This window comes from Hippichthys cyanospilos, chromosome 15 (assembly GCF_059441005.1).
Source record: "Hippichthys cyanospilos isolate Australia breed blue-spotted pipefish chromosome 15, RoL_Hcya_1.0, whole genome shotgun sequence".
Taxonomy (NCBI): Eukaryota; Metazoa; Chordata; class Actinopteri; order Syngnathiformes; family Syngnathidae; genus Hippichthys; species Hippichthys cyanospilos.
The window spans coordinates 11,186,751-11,204,735 of record NC_142383.1 but is presented as its reverse complement, the minus strand read 5'-3'; the positions used below and the strand labels follow the sequence as shown (position 1 = coordinate 11,204,735).

Here is a 17,985-nt window from a genome sequence, read left to right as displayed (position 1 = left end):
ACTAAATTGAGGTAGCACAATGGACCTTGTGGTGAGCCTTAAATGTGCATTTTAATAGGTGTAGTTCGTATGCGGATTTTCACTATTCACGGGCCAGTCTGGTCACTATTACCTGTGAATACCACAGGTCAACAGTATTAATATTGTCATTGACAAAACAGCATTTTCAGTTCACAGAATGCACTGTGTGTCCCAATTAATTAAGTTATAAGGACATTGATTCTTCTCATATGGGTTTGTGCTACTAATAGTTGAATGGATGTCATATTTAACACATATATGTATTTTTTTTAAACAAAACGTGACTTTAGCTTGTGTGTAAGTAGTGACTTCCAAGTCATTTCTTTGCACAATTTCCTCACATTAGTCACCTAATCGTTGTTTGTACAAATTGAGATCTGCTTTGGTTTGAATAACAGGGCCACAGCTTATCAACAAATGTCATGATATATGTATTTAAGGATATAATGTTATGGATTTGTGTCATAAATAATGGCAGCAGTGTTACTTTATACAACTGCTCTAAATGGTTAGGGTAAATATAGGTAAAACAAATTGGTGAAAGGCATTGGCTGATATTTAAAGAAGCATAATCCGCAGGTTTAATCGGGCGGCCAATTTATCGGCCATTGTATTTACAGTACATAGCTAATGCAACTGTGGCAAAGCAGAACCCATATGAGTATGTGCACTACGGTTCAAAAAATGACTGATGAGAAGTGAACTACTTGATACCATTAATTTCCAGTGCTGTAGTTTATTTAAGTGGTCAGTGCCCTAGTAATTAGGTCTCCTTTAAAAACGCCATCGTGCTTCATCTATCACAATGACCTTAGTGGTTAGCTTCTTGATGCTGGATTGATGTAACAGAGGTGACTGAGCTAATGGAGTGGGTGTAATATCCATGTGATGTAGAGGTGAGCGGAAGGACGAACGTGCCTGATGCCATGGATATTCTTGATGGCGTAGCTGATCTCCTTACGGAGTTCCTTTTCGTCAAACTCCATCTGGGAAAAACGCCGCACTATGTCACCGTGGTTTGGATTTTTGAGAAAGTGGAAAAAAAAAAAATTAAAATGGAACAAACCTTGACCAGCTCGAAAGGGAAGCGTTCATGGAAGATTCGGTTAATCTTGGCACCGCCGGATAGCTCGGCCGTGTCGATCTGGTCCCCGGAGCCCTCGATACACTTTTCAAAGTCCACCGAGAACTGCTGCACCATCCTGCACGAACGCATTGCAGTCCGTCACACACGTGTCTACAAATCATTACCAGATACCAACACCAATTTTCTAATCGGATAAAAATGTCGAGCGAGGAATTAATTTTCTCTTTTTGGCTGATAAATCGCTAAGAAAATGTTCTCCCTACCAGAGAATGAAAATGTTAGTCTCTCATCTGTCCATGCAAAAAAAAAAAAAAAAAAAAAAAACTTACCAGTATCAACAAACATGTTTTTTTTTTAATCTAAATTGTACCAAGAGCATTTTAGAAAAATACTTGTTGGAGCACATGATTAGAGAAACATTTGCTTATGTGGTGAGGTAACAAACACAAATCTGGGGTCATGATTGTTTTATGTTATTCTTATTTAGTTAAGGGTTTAACCTCAAAAGAGGTATTGACTCACTGAAGCAGAGCCTTGGTCTTGCGGGACGGATCGTCAGGCCTGAAGTTTTTGTACTCCTCCACTTCCTTCTCAATGGAAAGGAGCTGGCTTTGCAGCTTGGCTCGCAGAGCCGGTAGGGTGTCACGGATATGGTTGGTGAGTTGCTGCAGAGTTTTAAAGTCATGATTAGAAGATACCCTGAAGTTGTGTCAGGACTTCTGCTTCTACACACACCTGGTTTAGGGTTTTCTGGAGATACGCCGTGCCCATGCGGTCGGCCAGGTGCCTGTAGGCAGGGTGAGACAGAAAGAACTTCCTCTCTGCAGCCAAGGCGGCAGTGATATCTTTCTTTCCATCGATGTCCTTTTGGCTACGGTTGACCACACCAATGTAGCCTTGACACAACAAAGGATAATTCCTTGGAGGCTTTGCAGAGGCTGCTGATGTGAGAGCCAGATGTTCTTTTTTTTCTTCTAAACTATTTCAAACTTTTTAAAATGTACAACACAAAGTTTAGTTGATCATAGTTATATTTTAACCATGTGATTAACAATAGTAAATAGATGAATGAAATGTGTATGGGAAGGTGATCTACACCAGTAGAAAATAGAAAATAAAATAAAATCATCAGCAACCAGGTGAGTTCATATTAAGCGGATCCCGTTTCACGTGCGCTTGATTTTTCCACATGCATCAACCCAATAAAAGCAGCTTCATGCTTTGCTAATAATGCAGCCTGCAGCCTTGAAAATATGAGTAGACATACACAAGAGGAAAGGGAGGTGGTAATGGAGGGGTAGGGGTAGACATAGAAATAACTGTCTATGGGAAATATTAAATGTGTGAGTTCAACCCAAAGTTCAAGCGGAAAAGAAAAGTACAGCATCAGCATACTGGAAGACGACTATTTCATTACCATGCCCCCCTTTTCAATTTTTCCATTTTTTTTTTTTTAAATGTAATAACTCTTTAGTGCTGCTGCACAGGTTGGAAAATTTGTGCTGGACTGCGTCGCCACCACAAGAGGGAATCAGTGGGTCCCAGGTCCTGTAACTATGTGTGTGAGTGTGTGTTTTTAAACCTCTTCTGAGCGGAAGCAGCTTATTCTCCAAAATGTCCTTGGCATCAGTCCCTTCATCCATGAGGTCCAGTTTAGTAATTACACCGATGGTCCTCATTCCTACAAACACACATATAAACATCCACACATGTGCATATAATATCTAGGGACTGACATAGATGCAAACTGTAAAAATTGATTGAAAGTAATTGCTGAATTGTTTTATTTTTTGCATGTGTCATAATATTTTACCCTAAGATAGCTCCAATGAGTCAAACAATATAGACCAAAAACAAATGTCCACTACAGTGGGAACAAATGCATAGGCTGGGGGGAATAGTCTCAGGAGGATACTGTCCTAAACAGTATCCCTACAAAACTGTATGGCCAAAAGGAGGTAGAAAAGCAATTTGTGTTTATAAGCTTACACTCACCCTGAGGGTCGACCTCTTTGGCAATCTTTAAAGCATCCGAGTTGGCCAGATCCGAGTTGGCCGGCGAAACGGCGAGCATCAAGCAGTTGTCCTTGGTGACAAACTGCAGCAGCATGTCCCGAATCTGAGTCTCAATGTCGGCCGGCTGGTCACCCACGGGCACTTTGGTCATGCCAGGCAAGTCCACCAGTGTCAGGTTGAGCACTGGCAAAAGAGAGTATGAATACATTCCAACAACATATTCTACTAGTGGGCATGAATTCATATGGGCAAATGTTTTGTCTCACCGTGAGGGGAATACACCCGCAGATTAATAGGAACAGGCGAGATGCCCTTGTTAGCGCCCGTCACGCGGTCAGTCTCAGCCTCAATCTCCTGACGAACCTCATCAAAGTCTGTAAACTTTTTTCCCTTGCAGTGGAGGAATTCTGCATACTCTAAAAGACACAAGGAAGTGAATGTGTCAAAATAATGGCATCCTATTTGATTTTAATGTTGCTACCACAAAACAGTCAGACAGCCAGCATGATTAACCCTGAGCTATGTTAATTACAACAATAATCTTTATTGACACGTGATCGAGATCGAGATGAATTTTATAAAGTCGGTAATGAATAATCTATGCTCAATTCATCATCGTATTGTTGCAAGTCTTGAAGCAATAAATTACAAAAATCTGTAGTAGTTTTTCTCTAGTTTACAGCCTGTTGTGAGGATGGCTCCTAACAGTTTTAATATGACATTATAGTATTTATAATCACCTGTAGGAGAGTTCATCAGTTGCAGAACTAAAGGACGACGGGTCACAATGCCAGAACCACGTGGAAGGAAATCCCTAGAACAGATAAAGATATGTGAGATGGTCATCTTAAATACATTTTTGCCCAAGTTAAAGGGGAAGTCAGGTGAAATATGTTCATGTTCCACAAAGGCAATATTATCATAATACGTAAACATGTCTGATGGATTTGTAAATGTGATTTTAGCGCCATCATCTCTCTATGCGCTGCAATATTCCTGCAGAGTTCATCTATTATGCAACAGCAACACAAACTCACTGTGAATGTGTGTATGGGTGTGTGTCTCCACCAGCTGACAAGACCATTCAAATTCACCGTTGTGGAAAATCTTTACATGTGTTGGATTTTTTTTTTTCCTCTTTCAAACAGCAGTCAGCTTCTCATATTGGACCTCATTAACATGTGCAGGTGCTCATAATGTCTTGGCCAGTGTGCGCATCCTGGCTGCAAATTAACGTGCCAGGGGCCATTAAGCGAATGAATTAAGTACATTTTGCTACCAATTCTCCCACTTGGAAGGCTTTTACGGAGGACATTTGGACTGGACTGCAGGTCTTCCTCTTCACCCTTCCACCTTGAACTGCAACTAAAACTCTCAACATAGTAAAATTATTGCTTTTGAATTTTGCTTTTTATCAATGTTGTGAAATGTATGTGAGATGAAAGCCTGCTCTTGCATGTGGAGGCACTGAAAATGCAGGTTGCTCCACAGTGGATATGCAGATTAACGCTGAGCCAACGCGGGAAGATAGAGAGCGAGATTAGCGTTAATCCTCTGTTGCTCTCCTCCACTGTCCCACACTTCTGTGCATACTTTCCTCAGTGTTTTTATATTTTAACATAAGACAAATATAAAACTTTTGATATTAGATTTTTAATTGGTTCATTCTCCCTATAAACCAGTAGAAAGTTGAGAATGAAAGAAAACCAATTCTCTATCCAACGTCTGTCTCCGCCTGATGTTTTTGTTGAGCAGAACAAAATGAGTGACGCTGCGACAATTCGTCACAATGCCTCAGGCCGTCACTGGCTATATTACGCAATATGTGAACGCTAAGGCATAGATGTAATTTTCACAAGGGGGAAAGGAAGAGTTATTGATGCATTAAGTCATTAATGTAAGATAGCACGTGAGAACTCTGTTTTAAATAACTGCAAACTACAAAAATGTTGAGTTGAGCCGTTGACACTGTCATCAAGCAAAACTGAGCATTTACAAAAGCAGGTATTTATGATATAGCTAAAGTGCAGGTGTTTCTAATGTTTCATCTTGTCCGTAAACAGAGATGTCTCCCTGCCATTATGTGCATTATCCCCTATGCTTTCCTTATTGATTGTGCTGACTGGAAGCTGCAGCACTGAGGGCAAAGTCTTTTTTCGGATCAGAGCCAAAATAAAGCAATGAAACTAGGTGTCCCCTTACTACCAAAACGCTTGACAATGCAGTTGTATCTGTGAAGAATAAAGCAGCATTCATGATCAAACATTGAGGCAACGACTGTGTTTTAAGCTGATAACATGAACGCGCCACAATGGGTCACTGGGGAGGAGGGGTGGAGTATCAAGATGGAAGGATGAGAGGACACACAATGTCACTTTAACTGCACTATAAGACACACGCACACAAGCACACACATACATTCGCAGAATTGCAAGATGCTCAAAGAAGGCTTGGAATCTTAGCATGCTCATGTCATGTCATAATGTTTCACATTTTTCTTTTCCAGCTCTCAGTATGATCATAGCTCTCTTGGGTAAAGGCGGCGTAATTAGGCAGAAGGTGTTTCCATGACTACAGAAGCAAGCGAGAAAGTCCTTGCTTGATGAAACGCACACAACAATCACATGTAAGCAAAGGTCCAAAACTGATTTTTGTCGTTTGTATGCAAGTACCCTGCGTTTGAAATGAAACAAGCAGAATGTGATTAATAATTAGCTTCTGCTATCCAAAATTATGGTCGTGTAGCGTATCGTATTCTGTATATTATACTGTACATTGAAATCAAAGACTTTTCATGGGGTGTGTATTTTTTGTGGATTTTATGTAAATAAAATAAATTAACTAACACCATTAATGACACACTAGCTAAACCAGCTTCACAATTAGTAACCTATAATGTCCCTATAATAGTACGATGTACAGTACTGTACTGTACAACATATGTGCTAGCGGAACGGCTAGCTACCTGTAATTAGCATTAACTTCATGCTAATGACAATTAGTATTTTCTTCCACTCGTTTATCACTAAATAAATAACAAAACATACCAAAAGAAGTTAAACACTTCTAGGACTCTCCTTGGTGTGAGCAACTTTATTTCATTAAAAAATGTCATTTAGAGGAGAACAATTTAAGATGACATTAGCACTGATTTAATGTAAGCGCACATTACCTTTTTAAAAGCTAATGACTGCTTACCAAAGGCTCCTCATGTGACAATTGGCAGATATGTTACCTTCCAATCAAGCAAGCAACTCATTAGATACCAATATGAGTGAGTAAATTGTTGTCGCATTAGATATTCACGTTATATTTAGTACTATGACATTGCTTTGTTTTTTAACTACCTACCTAAATTTGAGATATACGCCATCCTGTGGCAAAACGAGGTACTCGCTCATTTATTCTTAAAACGCTTCAATATAAATTTAAAATCTAAACTTCCATAAAAACGTTATTGTATCCTTATATTTTGTAATTTATATATTTGCAATGAAATTGCAAATAAAACACAAACCCTCCCACAAGGCAACATTATGTCATGTAAACAGTCTCCCTGATTCTACCTGCTAAATTGAGGATTAGCACTTGTGGCCACGTGGTTGTACACAGCAGGAATCCTCGACCAAACAAATGTGCATTACAAGACAACATAGAGGGCATGTTTGTGTCTAATGAAATATTTAACCCGGCTATAAATCAATTACAATTTTAGATTGACTGCCCAAAGGGGTGGATTTATGTCTTAAATGTAATTTGTAATTTGAAATGGCGTGCCACTGCACAAGCTTGAAGCATTGCATATACAGTCTGACCTTGCTTTCAGCTAGGAATGTCATTGTTTTGTACATTGCATGAACAATACATGTGAGCACGACAGTAAATAAAGGTGCCGTGTTGTTGTTGCCTGGGTGCTGCTGGTTAAGCTTCGCTCATAAGTAGACCAGATGGAAGGGCTGAGCCGGAAGCGCTCAAAGCTCAGGTGGACTCTCTCTTTCCCTCTCTCTGTTTCTCTCTCCACTGTTTTTAGTATCTAAAAGGTATCACATAGCCTGACAAATTAACAGCGATTACTGTTTTGCACCACTTGAATCGTTACTGATGCATACGCAGCTGCTTACACTGGAATAAAATAGCACGGGGACAACAAAATCGTTGCCAAAACCACAAAGATGTGACTGTGGCCATCAAATGCTTAGGTGGCCCACATACAGCCCACATGCCGAATGTTGCACCACTTTTGTATAGAGAGCCTTGACAGGTTCTGTAAGGCGCTAATGTTCTATGAACGCACGTGCAGCAGGTACGAGGGTGACCCATGAACTTCACAAGGGATTCATACAAGCCCTTACACAAAATAATCCTCTTTATGTGCTTTATTCGGCGGTAATGTGAGGTTATTAAATGATGTGGCAGCACTATAAATGGAGGAGAGAGAGGGAGGAAGATGAGGAGGGGGATGGGGACTATGTATTATGTTAAATTGAATAAATCCTTTAAATCCACTTACTTGCCCACGAAGTTCTCCAGGACCGAGCTCTTCCCCGCACTCTGTCCGCCTACCACAGCGATCTGAGGCAGGTCCAGGTTGGCGTTTTGGCCGATGGCGGAGAAGGCATCCTGCATGCGGTTCACCAGGGGGATCAGATCCTCCATGCCCCGGTTCCCCATTTTGGCAGGATGGACAGTATTCGATGTATGTATTTAGCGCGATTTCGTCCCGTTTTTTTCTATTCCGAAGTGCAACCTAGCCCCGCGTTGCGTTACCGACCCTGGTGCGCTTCTCCTGCACCGTGAACCGCAGGAGGGCGGGGGGATGAGGACGAGGATGAGCTCTCCTTGTAATTTCCCCGAGAATACTCCCTTGCATGCAGTTTTCAAAATTACCACTTGGTGGCCACACTGATCTGCCTGTAACGTAACGAACGACTCAATCTGATGTTAAATCGCTTGGAAGTAAAAGCACTGTGGTACCGAACACGTTTGTTGGCACAACTGTAAGATATTTTGAATACTTGGTCAGCCATAAATAGCCACACAACTTTAAATCATTTCTTTTGTAAGTGAATAATGGTAAATCTGAGTCAAGGACAAACAAAATGGTTTAAAAATAACATTGTACATTCAATAAAGAAAGACAGAAACTAGTTTTGGAAGAGCACGGGAGGAAGGAATACAGAAGAAAAAAGTATAGAAAGAATGAAGCAAGGAAGGGAGGGAAAATAGAGGAGAGCAAAAAGCAAAAGAGTGAAATAGTAAGAAAGAAAGAAAGAAAGAAAGAAAGAAAGAAAGAAAGAAGGAAGAAAGAAAGAAAGAAAGAAAGAAAGAAAGAAAGAAAGAAAGAAAGAAAGAAAGAAAGAAAGAAAGAAAGAAAGAAAGAAAGAAGACATGGAGGAAGGAAGTTATGGAGAAAGAAAGGAAGTAGAGACAGAAGGAAGGAAAGAAGGAAGGAAGGAATCGTAGAAGAAAGGAAGAAAGGAAGGGGCAAGGAAATGGAGCAAGGGAAGAAAGAAGGAATGAATGAGGCAATGAAGAGCCAAAGGGAGGAGAACGGGAGAAAGGAAAGAACATATAAGGGCAGGTAGGAAAAAGAAAGAAAATAATGTAAGGAGGGGAATGAATAAAGGAAATAAAGACTGAAGAAATCAATAAAGGAAGAAAGATGGAAGGGAAGAAGCAAAAAAGAAGGAATGATGAAGGGAGGATTTAAGTAAGAGGGAAACGTAAGTCAAGAATAAATGAGGAAGAAAGGAAAAAGCAAGAGGAGAAAAGAAATGAAGGTCACGAAGTTATTGATGCCAGAAAAACGAAGGCCAGAGGTGATGGAAAACAGAAAAGAGGTCAGAAATAAATGAGCAAAGATAGAAAGATAGGATTCAGCAAATTAGTTTTGAAAGTAAGGATGCACAAATTGGAAGTCAAGGAATGGGTTTATAAGAAAGTATGAATTTTGAAAGAAGAACAAGAATCTGTTGAACGTTTTGGGCTTCCCTGTATCGCCATTTTTGGCGCACGGATCTGTCCGTGGTGCTGAATTGCAAGTCACGTGGACAGGACGGTTTAGCATTTAAAAGTAAAACAGACTAATTATATCAGCGCTGACAGCATCTGATAGTTCGTTCCAGACCTCATGATGACCATGAAAAGTCTTTTCTAGTATGAGAGAAAGCAAACAGCACAATACTGTATAATACACGTTACAGATATGGCGTCGCACGAACTTTCTGTTTCGGACACGACCGCTAGAGGGCGTTAACGCGCTGTCATCGCCGAGCCGTAGAAGTCTATTGTAGTTCACTGTAGCAGCCGCGTTGAAGGCGCATTTACTGTTTTTTTTTCCCTTAAAGGGTATAATTTACAATCACCGTTTCGTGGTCTCGCTTTTGGGAGGTAAGCGGCACCAAATTATCGATAAGGTCTCACATAAACGAGTTCAATCATGCGATAAGTCTATGTAGGCTAGGCTAGGCTAACAGACTCCTTTCGGCCATTGAACAGCGTCCAACGTTAGCTTTGTTTGTTTATCTTGTAGCGGCGCTCTTCCAGTTCTTGTTATACCTTGTCGCCATTTTATGGCGGTTTTATGGATAATATGTCTATTCTTCCTGTTAAAGGTGTTCCGTGTCGTCGCCCAAAATCGCAAAGGAAAGTCGATTCAACTTAGGTGCTTTGTGTTTGCTCACTTGCTAACATTAGCTAGTTGTCATCGCGACCTATGAAAGCGACCTGTTGTGTCCCCTCTGGTGCTGTCATTGAAAGTTGGCCAGTTAGCATTAGCCTTTTTTTTGCTTTGCAGCACATCTGACAACCACAAAACCAAAAGGAAGGCAACGAGAGCTCGTTATGTTCAACCCCCACACCCACCAACAGCAGCAGCAGCAGTTCCATCAGCACCTGCGGCAGCTACAACAACTTTTCCACCAGCAGCCTCCGCCTCCGCCACCTCCGCCGCCTCCACCGTCACAGCCCGCTCCGGCTCACCATGGTGGCCTTCATCACCATCAGGCACCGCGGTGAGCCTTCCACGCAAGCCCGGGGCTTATCGTGAGGCCTTCTAGTCAAGTAGTTGCTTGCAGCTTTAATTTGCCTAAGCAGCGTTGGAATACACTATGTACGCAAGTCTCGTTGTAAATGTTCATTCGACATAAAAAAAAACAACAACACTATTGTATACGATAAAAGTAAAACGTCACACAACAATGAAATACACGATATCAAAAAATAATTTAAAACGCGTCATTTAAAAAACATTTTTATTAATTTGTATTCAACAACAGCATGAGACTTGAACACTTATTTTAGTGTCTTGTTTTTATTGTTTTTAACTTTGTTGAAATTGAACATAACAATTTAAAACATCATATAACCTTGTTCTATATTTTTCAGTCGTATCTTGTTTTATGCAAACATTTTATACATGTACAGCACTATCTTAAGGCTGTAGTCGTTTTTTCAAGGGGTCTATGAATAAATATGTTCAGCTAGAAGAGTTTGAGAAAACAGGAATTAGTCAGAAAGTCCCAATATAAAGTTGTAACTATTCTTCAGAAAACTGGACAGTTATATGAAGAAACACTATTGCATTTGGCATCATACAATCATAATTAATCACATTACAATAATTCAGTTTTTATGTATGGGTTAGAAAAGTTGTAATCAATGACTGTAAAATCAAAATTAACCAAATAACGACTGAATTTTCAAGAAATATGCTATCCGGGGCTACAAACATCAATTACTTTGATTATTTAATTAGGTAATTGTTTTGTCAATGAATGACACGTGTGAAAACACACCACCCCCGTTTTTTTTTTTTTTTAATGTGGACCTAACAGTCTTTCATATGTCTGATAATCTCTGGATGAAGTTTAGGAAATTGGCTATTGTTGTCATTGTGTCCAGAGCCCTGCCTGTCCCTCCACATACCACGCCTCCTCCTCCCAGAATGGTCAACCTGTGCCAGGCAACCCAGACCACCATTATCAGCCCCAATCCCATGCTGCAGGGAGCCTTAATGATGCAGCAGATGCAGGGTAAAGTTTGAACACAAACAACATATACACATGTTAAACATATACGTACACGTCATGGATTTTGTTTTATTTCCTTAGGTAGCATGCGGGGTTTCGGGATGGCCGGACAGCAGTACCGTCAGTTCTTCACAGCCTCCAACAGGTCTCTGCTGGGTCCAGTTCCAATCGGCATGGCTATGAAGTCTCCCATAATGGGTTTCCCCACTGCTGCTCGACCATTCCATCCTCACCCTCGCTATTACAATAATGCCACAGCCACCACCAGCACAGCCACTACCAGCACAGCCAGCCCCACCAGCATGGCCACCGTCTCCTCTGTTATCACCCCCAGCGTGGTAATAACAGCAGCTTTAGTAAAAATAATTGTCAATGATGAAATGAAACTCTCTTAACCGTATCTGTTTGTGATACTACGGTCCCATAGCTAGACAAGAAGTGTGACAACGAACAAATAGCAGACGGCTGCGCGGCTGACATTCCATCAGCTAACAAGGACAGGGAGACTGAAACAGGTAGATGGAAATCCTGAAATTAGTGTTAGTTTTCTGTTGACCGTAAAATGCAAGCATAACAACCACGATAAACATTTGTAATGAACATTTGTCCTTGAAAGCACAACACAAATTTCTTTAACAAGGTAGAAATCTTGATGAAGCACTTTTGGTGGACTTTTATTTATTTTATCCTGTAACCCACAGATGGTGTCATGAAATGGGTGGAGAAATCTGTGCAGGGCGTTGAGGAACCGCTTGAAGAACCTGCAGTGAAGAGACAAAGGATGGAAGGGTAGGATAAAGCATTTTTATGGATCCATTTTTTTTTGGTGTGTTTTTTTTTTCTTTTTTAATTCAAGCCGTGGTCTAAAGGAATACCACAGTGCTGAAATGTAATACCAGAAAATGTCATCAAACTATGAGGAGAAAAAGTCATGAATGTTACAAGAGTGTATTGGACTTTTAGTTTTAAGTAAAAAAAAAAAAAAGTAATAACATGTAGAAAAAAATTCTTAATTTCTGAAAAACGAGTTATTTAATATGAATGGTCATAACTTTATCTGATCTGAAGCTACTAAAATTTTACTTAACAAAAAAAAAATCTTTGTTTTAGAAATTTTAACATCACACTAGACACTGAGCGCACACGGAGATTAAATGCCTTCCTTGTGTGTGATCACTGTGTGGGCAAGGCTTTCTTGACGTAATATTATCATAGCTTTTTGTTTTCTCATTTGCGCTCAATCAGATCTGAGGAGCCTCAAGAGGTGCTTACCACTACAGATTCAGATGGTGAAATTCTCTCTTTAGATTGCAACGCAGAAGGCAGCCAACTTGATGGTAAATTACACCAGAGCACAAACTTGAGACCACATATTCAAAGTGACACAATTGTAGAATGAATTCAAGTCTTTCATTTTCGTTAGCAGATTGCCTCTTTCTGCAAGAAGGAGGCCCTCCACCGGGTTCAGGAGTGGAGGAGAGCCACACCACCGTGGTGGGTGAAAGTGAGCATTCGGACAAGCAGGAAGCGGAGGGCAGTGCTTCAGAGGGTGCCAACAAGTTCTACTGCTATCTTTGCACCATCACCTGCCACAGTCAGGAAGTAGGTCAAACTTCACCTCACACTAAGTCAGCTGTTAGCCTGTCTTAAACCATCTCTTTGTGTGTGTGTGTTTTTGTTCCCCAAGAATTTCCGGAGTCATATGAATAGCGTTTCCCACCAGCAGAGGATGATGGAGATTCAGCACATGAGCAATGCCTGCCTGGTCACGCTGTTGCCGCGGCTGCATGAGACACTACAAGGGTCCAGTAAAGATAGGTGTGTTTACCCAATTTTTATGTTTACCCTCATATGTGTCATTGAAGTCTTCCTTAGTGTAATTAGTGGATTTGTTGTCACCCCGTTCCCCTAGTGAGAAAAAAGCAGACACACAGCGCTGGTGCGCAACCTGTTGCGCTCACTACACCACCAGCATCTTGGACCATCGACGCACAGAGGAGCACAAAGTAAACTTTACTGGTGGTGTTCATAATGAGTTATGGAAGGCCTTGATCAAAAATCAGAGGAATTGTTATGTATTATTGTCTTATTAATTCTTAATTGGGAAGTCAAATTTCAAAGATTTTTCACTATGTACCCCCACTCCTCTAAACACAACATTCTGATAATTATTGTGTTTGTGGAAATATGAATTATGTACCCGTTTTGATCAGTTTGCGAGAGCGGCCATTTTACCATTTGCTGTCAGCTGAAAATGACATCTCTGCACAAGTTGAGCTGTGATTGGTCACTATCTGATAACTAAGCAACTATGATGCCATTTTCAATAGACAGCAGGTAGCAAAATGGCTGCTTATTACATATTGCACAAACAGAATTTTAATCAAATTAATTAAAGAGCACTATGGGGTACTAAGGGGCGTGCCTAGAACATAATAAGAATTTACTTAATAAAGGAGTGTCAGCTTGAGCTAAACTGGCTGCCACAAGTCGGAAACGTGACTTTTCCCAACCAGTAAGCGAAAATGCTAAACCAATCTTGGCCTAGAAGGATTACTTGGGCTTACTTAGAACGATTACAAAAAAAATACTATATAGTCTATGCATTGTATACACTTCAGTATACACACACACACACACACACACACACACACACATATATATATATATATATATATATATATATATATATATATATATATATATATACTGCATATAAATTGACAGAAAATTTACACATAGGCGACAATATATTTGTCAGTGCCCATCCATTTTTGAAAGACCATTCAAAAGCTACTTTACAAGATGAAAAAAAAAATCATGATGTGTTTCCTGTCCTCTTGCTTTCAGCTTGCAAGCAGAGCGGCTGTGTCATCTTGCAGCCTCTGCAAGAAACACTTCAGGAGCTCCAAGCTATTCGTGGCACATTTGCGGTCCCAGGAGCACATTCAGAGATTGAAGAAGGTATCTGAGGGATGCCAAGTTGTAATAATTGTTTTAATAGTTTTATTTTCACTTTTTTAAGGGTCCTGTTTTTACTTCCACCCTAAGTCAAACGTTTCACGTGCTTAACTGCCACCATGTTTGTTGCCAGGACCAGAAAAAGGAGAGCTCTGACACCTCACCCACGCAGCCGGACAGCGACGGCTTTGAGATGGAGGAAGAGAAGGAAGGGGAGGATGACAGACTCACCTGGGATGAAGACGACAACCCTGAAGACCAGGTACTTTTTTTCCTCTGCTTTTCGTGATACACAGTATACCTCGAATCAAATCTTGTAAACCTAGCGTTGACGTTATGTGGCAGGATGGAATGAGCCCATGTCGAGAGGTGACTCTTAGGGGCATGGCCAGTGGTGAGCAACATGACCCTGACACCGTTTACGGTGAGCCACAAGTCGTTCCACTGCCAAATTTGGATCAAATGACACAGCTCGGAAAAGGAGCACACAAAACTGTATTTTTTGTCTCCTTGAAGGCTCTGTTTTTTTTCCACAGGATCCAGCTTCTTTGTGCCGGTGGCTGGTTTCATCTGCCGACTCTGCAACAAGTTCTACCATTTTGACTCGCCGGCTGTACACACTCACTGCAAGTCCCTCAAGCACTTTGACAATCTCAAAGTAAGATATTAGCAGTCGTCCTAAGGTGCTCTAACCTCTGCTGTAGTTATCTCTCTTTGGTCCACATGCAAAAATGTTAGCGTTTGTTGATGACTTTTCTCATTTCAGTGGGAGGAAACATGTTTGTGAATCCATTGGAATTTTTTCTGCTTAATTTAAATTGGGAGTTATGATTTTTGATACACACTCACACCTGATCACAGTCAGCGGTGGAATTTAATTATTAGGGATGGGACGAGAGACAATTTCCAACCAGACGGGATCTCTCATAAGATTGAGCCCAGATGGAGAACTGGTGCATGGATAAATAGCAGCTAATTTGTGCTATTTTTGACATGTTATTAAGACGAGAGAACTGGTGTAAATTGTGAAAACTTCTCTCTTCTTTATACTGCCCATTCTCAGAGACGCAAAGAATTGCACAGCGAAAAGTGTGACAACACTGACAACAACCAGAAGTCTTTAACAGGAGCACGCACAGACTCTGCCGAAGGAGATTGCCCCACCAGTACCGCCGAGTCAGTATCAAAACTCAGTACGCTCGGGACACAAATCCAAGTGGAGGAGCCCAGCACTAGCGCTCCAGCCAAGCTTTCCGCTGACAGCAAAGATCTGCCAGCCTCCGGTGACGGTGCCAATGTAGAAGAGAACGAGAATGTTTTGATTAAGCTTAACACTAGACGCAGGTCCGGAAGGGCCGCAAACAGACGCTGAAGTATGGATGAGAAACCTGTTTGTTTTGGTTTTGTTTTTTTCTCTCCATTATGTTCCAAATTGGATGGCGGGCTACTTGTCATCAGATGTGGGATGAGCCAAATTAGCACAAACTCAGAATTTAAAGAATAACTTTCTGAAGGCGGTGTTCCTTATATTGATAAGAATGTTGTATTTTAATGCTATTGTGGAACCTCCAAAGTCAACCCTGTTTTACAAATTGCAGTTCAACCAAAACAGACTAAAAAGCGACACTCATCATTTCCAACTCAAATTTTGTAACTCTAATAAATGAATGAGAAAAGTTTCGGCATGGCACGTAAAACTAATTTCAGCAATGACGTTTTACTTTGTGTTTCTTTTTTATATCTGTATAAAAAGAAAGAGCCAAAATTTTACAATGAACCTGATTAAATTCCTAATCCTTTTTATTTTCTTCAATGTGGAAAATTGGCCATGAAATGAGTACACCTTGAAAATAATCATATCACGCAATTGTTTTACACTCTGGAGGTTCCACTAGTATTTTGAAGACAAAAAACCCCTTCATTAAAAAAAAAAAAAAAGCCTCAGAGAAGCTAAATGCAACAAAATGACATTTGTTGTAAAACAAAGACCACTACAGCTTTATCATTTGACACTTCTTCATGAAGACCATTCATATGTCATTGTGTTTTCACTCATTGGACCATCAGTGTTTGTTCATGGTACTTTGGTTCGTACATTCTTGTGGACGTTTCTAGTGACAGGTTTGATGGAAGAAGAAAAAAAGGCATAACACGGCTTATTCAAGCAAACACATGGTTTATTTTGGCTTCACCTCTTGCATCAATCTCTGAAGTTGCTCAGCAGCACTTCCTCCTCCTTAACTGTTCCAGAAACATTTCATCTTCACTTGCGGTTATTTAGAGCCACTAAAGCTTGCTCACATGTAGCCAAGTTCGACATCACCATGGTGACCTAGCACATGATTAGCATAGGCTTTTTTTTTCCACTTCAATTTTTTTTCCCCTTGTCTTCCTTTTTTTCTTGTCTGCAGTAAGACTCTTCAATGTGTTGTAGCTCCACATGATGTGAGTTCAAAACACATCTTTGTTTATAACTGAATTTTCATCCGGCTACTTAAAAAAAAAAGGAAATCAAGACGTTTTATAAAATGTGGTTTGTTCAAAGGTATTTTCGGATGTCATTTAATTTATATTAAAATGCCCCAACAATTCCCTGTGTTGGTGTATACTGTTCCCCCTTTTCCAGACTGCTCGAACGTAGAAAATAAACATTACATCTTAAACCAACAGCAGACATGGGATTGCAAGCAAAACAGGGAGCTGACCTGTGTGTGCGCGTTTTTTTTTTTTTTTTTAACCAGGCATCACATATTCGGGGGAGTATCTACAACCAGTAACCATATAAATAAGGAGATTTTCTGAGACATTTCAAAGATAGTCCTAAAAGCATCTTGCTTTGGGAATGATTCTCCCGATAATAATCAGACTGGTATCAGTCGCAAGTCTCGCTTGTGTCTTTCTCGTTGTCCTCATCTGTGCATTCCGAGGAGTGATGGTCCCCGGGTCGCCGCTCTTCCCGCTGGGCTCTAAACTCCAGGCGGGCTTGGCGATTGGACTCGAGCAGTTCATGCATTTTACTATTGAGGGCATCATTTCTCTCCTCCAGGCCATCCAGGTACGAGTTGATCTGGTCCAGCATGGAGTTGATTGCTGCATACTCTTTGGAATAAGCATGTTACATAAGTGTAGGTATGCCTGCTCAAGAGGTGTGTGAACGGTTTAACGTTGGAATTGATCAAGTCTTTTAGTATGCGTGGATATGCCAAAATTCACGATAATGTCGCATGATCAGAGCTCCTTGTATGCAGAAAAAAAATGTCTTTGTAAAACTTTTTTTTGGATGACAAGAAATGAAAATAAACAAAAAGTAATAACACATTTGATCCATCAACTATGACAACACTTTTCCCTGACGTAATCTTGTACAATAAAGTAAAACGTTTTGTTACCTTCGTCATTGAATTCGTCGCCGTCCTCGATGATGCCATCATCAATGGAAATGTCAGGATCTCCATTTGGTCCAGACATTGTCCTACTGTTAGCTTGCGGAGGCAACAAATTATCAAGAGAAATACGTTTCAACTCGGAACATTAGATGAAACGTCGAACAGTACTGTAGCCTATTTATTTCTAGAGTAACGTAGAGGATTATGGGAGGTTTATAGGCTGGGCCTATTTTGCTCCATAGCTTTGAGGCAAAATGATGACTCACTCTCACATTTAAAAAAACAAAATAAAACTCAGTGGGCAATGAGTGACTGTAACGTAAAAATAAACATTTGCAAATTTGAAACTAAAGACAATGTTTAACAACAATTATTTATATTTTGAGTCTCCCTCATTTCATTGTTAATTGCTGCTCATAGTGTTTTTAAAATATGAACGAAGTAGTCAGGCTTTTGTTGTTTACCATCTTTGGTGATACCTTAT

The 17,985-nt window shown here is 40.4% G+C and overlaps 3 protein-coding genes across 19 annotated transcripts in view; 1 reads left to right on the top strand and 2 right to left on the bottom strand.

Moving 5' to 3' along the window:
• Positions 1-7,988, bottom strand: part of dnm1a (dynamin 1a) — a 37,474-nt gene extending 29,486 nt beyond the window's left edge. For 10 of the 15 annotated variants that reach the window (XM_088435334.1, XM_088435332.1, XM_088435326.1 and 7 more), the window contains exons 1-9: positions 7,635-7,987; positions 3,865-3,938; positions 3,391-3,540; positions 3,104-3,307; positions 2,691-2,789; positions 1,844-2,004; positions 1,631-1,773; positions 1,088-1,223; positions 940-1,007 (exon numbers count right to left, since the gene is read on the bottom strand). In XM_088435334.1, coding sequence (XP_088291460.1) covers positions 940-1,007; positions 1,088-1,223; positions 1,631-1,773; positions 1,844-2,004; positions 2,691-2,789; positions 3,104-3,307; positions 3,391-3,540; positions 3,865-3,938; positions 7,635-7,795 — 1,196 coding nt within the window. In that variant the 5' untranslated portion in view covers positions 7,796-7,987. Of the gene's footprint in view, positions 1-939; positions 1,008-1,087; positions 1,224-1,630; positions 1,774-1,843; positions 2,005-2,690; positions 2,790-3,103; positions 3,308-3,390; positions 3,541-3,864; positions 3,939-7,634 lie in introns of all 15 variants that reach the window. The other 5 variants (XM_088435325.1, XM_088435327.1, XM_088435328.1 and 2 more) reach the window with 2 other exon arrangements.
• Positions 7,989-8,559: 571 nt separating this feature from the next.
• Positions 8,560-16,878, top strand: ciz1a (cdkn1a interacting zinc finger protein 1a). 3 transcript variants are annotated; one of them, XM_088435341.1, is made up of 15 exons: positions 8,560-8,964; positions 9,921-10,137; positions 11,027-11,157; positions 11,236-11,492; positions 11,582-11,669; positions 11,856-11,943; positions 12,400-12,491; positions 12,578-12,756; positions 12,842-12,972; positions 13,067-13,160; positions 14,005-14,118; positions 14,249-14,377; positions 14,461-14,539; positions 14,652-14,773; positions 15,179-16,878. In XM_088435341.1, the coding sequence occupies exons 2-15, from the start codon at positions 9,968-9,970 to the stop codon at positions 15,485-15,487; spliced, it is 1,983 nt and encodes a 660-aa protein (XP_088291467.1). In that variant the 5' UTR covers positions 8,560-8,964; positions 9,921-9,967; the 3' UTR covers positions 15,488-16,878. The 3 variants fall into 3 exon arrangements, with proteins under 3 accessions (XP_088291467.1, XP_088291466.1, XP_088291468.1); XM_088435340.1 differs by lacking the exon at positions 8,560-8,964 and adding an exon at positions 9,342-9,514; XM_088435342.1 differs by lacking the exon at positions 8,560-8,964 and adding an exon at positions 9,362-9,514 and having other exon boundaries at positions 12,581-12,756.
• On the bottom strand, positions 16,224-17,721 carry bbln (bublin coiled coil protein). The gene is made up of 2 exons (XM_088435345.1): positions 17,505-17,721; positions 16,224-17,214 (listed from the first exon to the last, which is right to left on the bottom strand). The coding sequence occupies exons 1-2, from the start codon at positions 17,581-17,583 to the stop codon at positions 16,988-16,990; spliced, it is 306 nt and encodes a 101-aa protein (XP_088291471.1). The 5' UTR covers positions 17,584-17,721; the 3' UTR covers positions 16,224-16,987.
• Between the last annotated feature and the right edge of the window lie 264 nt (positions 17,722-17,985).

What these genes read in the sequence shown, in the direction of transcription:
- ciz1a (XM_088435341.1), top strand. Translation starts at nt 9,968, where the DNA reads ATGTTCAACCCCCACACCCACCAACAGCAGCAGCAGCAGTTCCATCAG. An exon ending in CATCACCATCAGGCACCGCG is followed by an intron (nt 10,138 to 11,026) that starts GTGAGCCTTCCA and finishes CATTGTGTCCAG; the next exon opens with AGCCCTGCCTGTCCCTCCAC. An exon ending in AGAAGGCAGCCAACTTGATG is followed by an intron (nt 12,492 to 12,577) that starts GTAAATTACACC and finishes CATTTTCGTTAG; the next exon opens with CAGATTGCCTCTTTCTGCAA.
- bbln (XM_088435345.1), bottom strand. Translation starts at nt 17,583, where the DNA reads ATGTCTGGACCAAATGGAGATCCTGACATTTCCATTGATGATGGCATC. An exon ending in CGACGAATTCAATGACGAAG is followed by an intron (nt 17,215 to 17,504) that starts GTAACAAAACGT and finishes CTTATTCCAAAG; the next exon opens with AGTATGCAGCAATCAACTCC.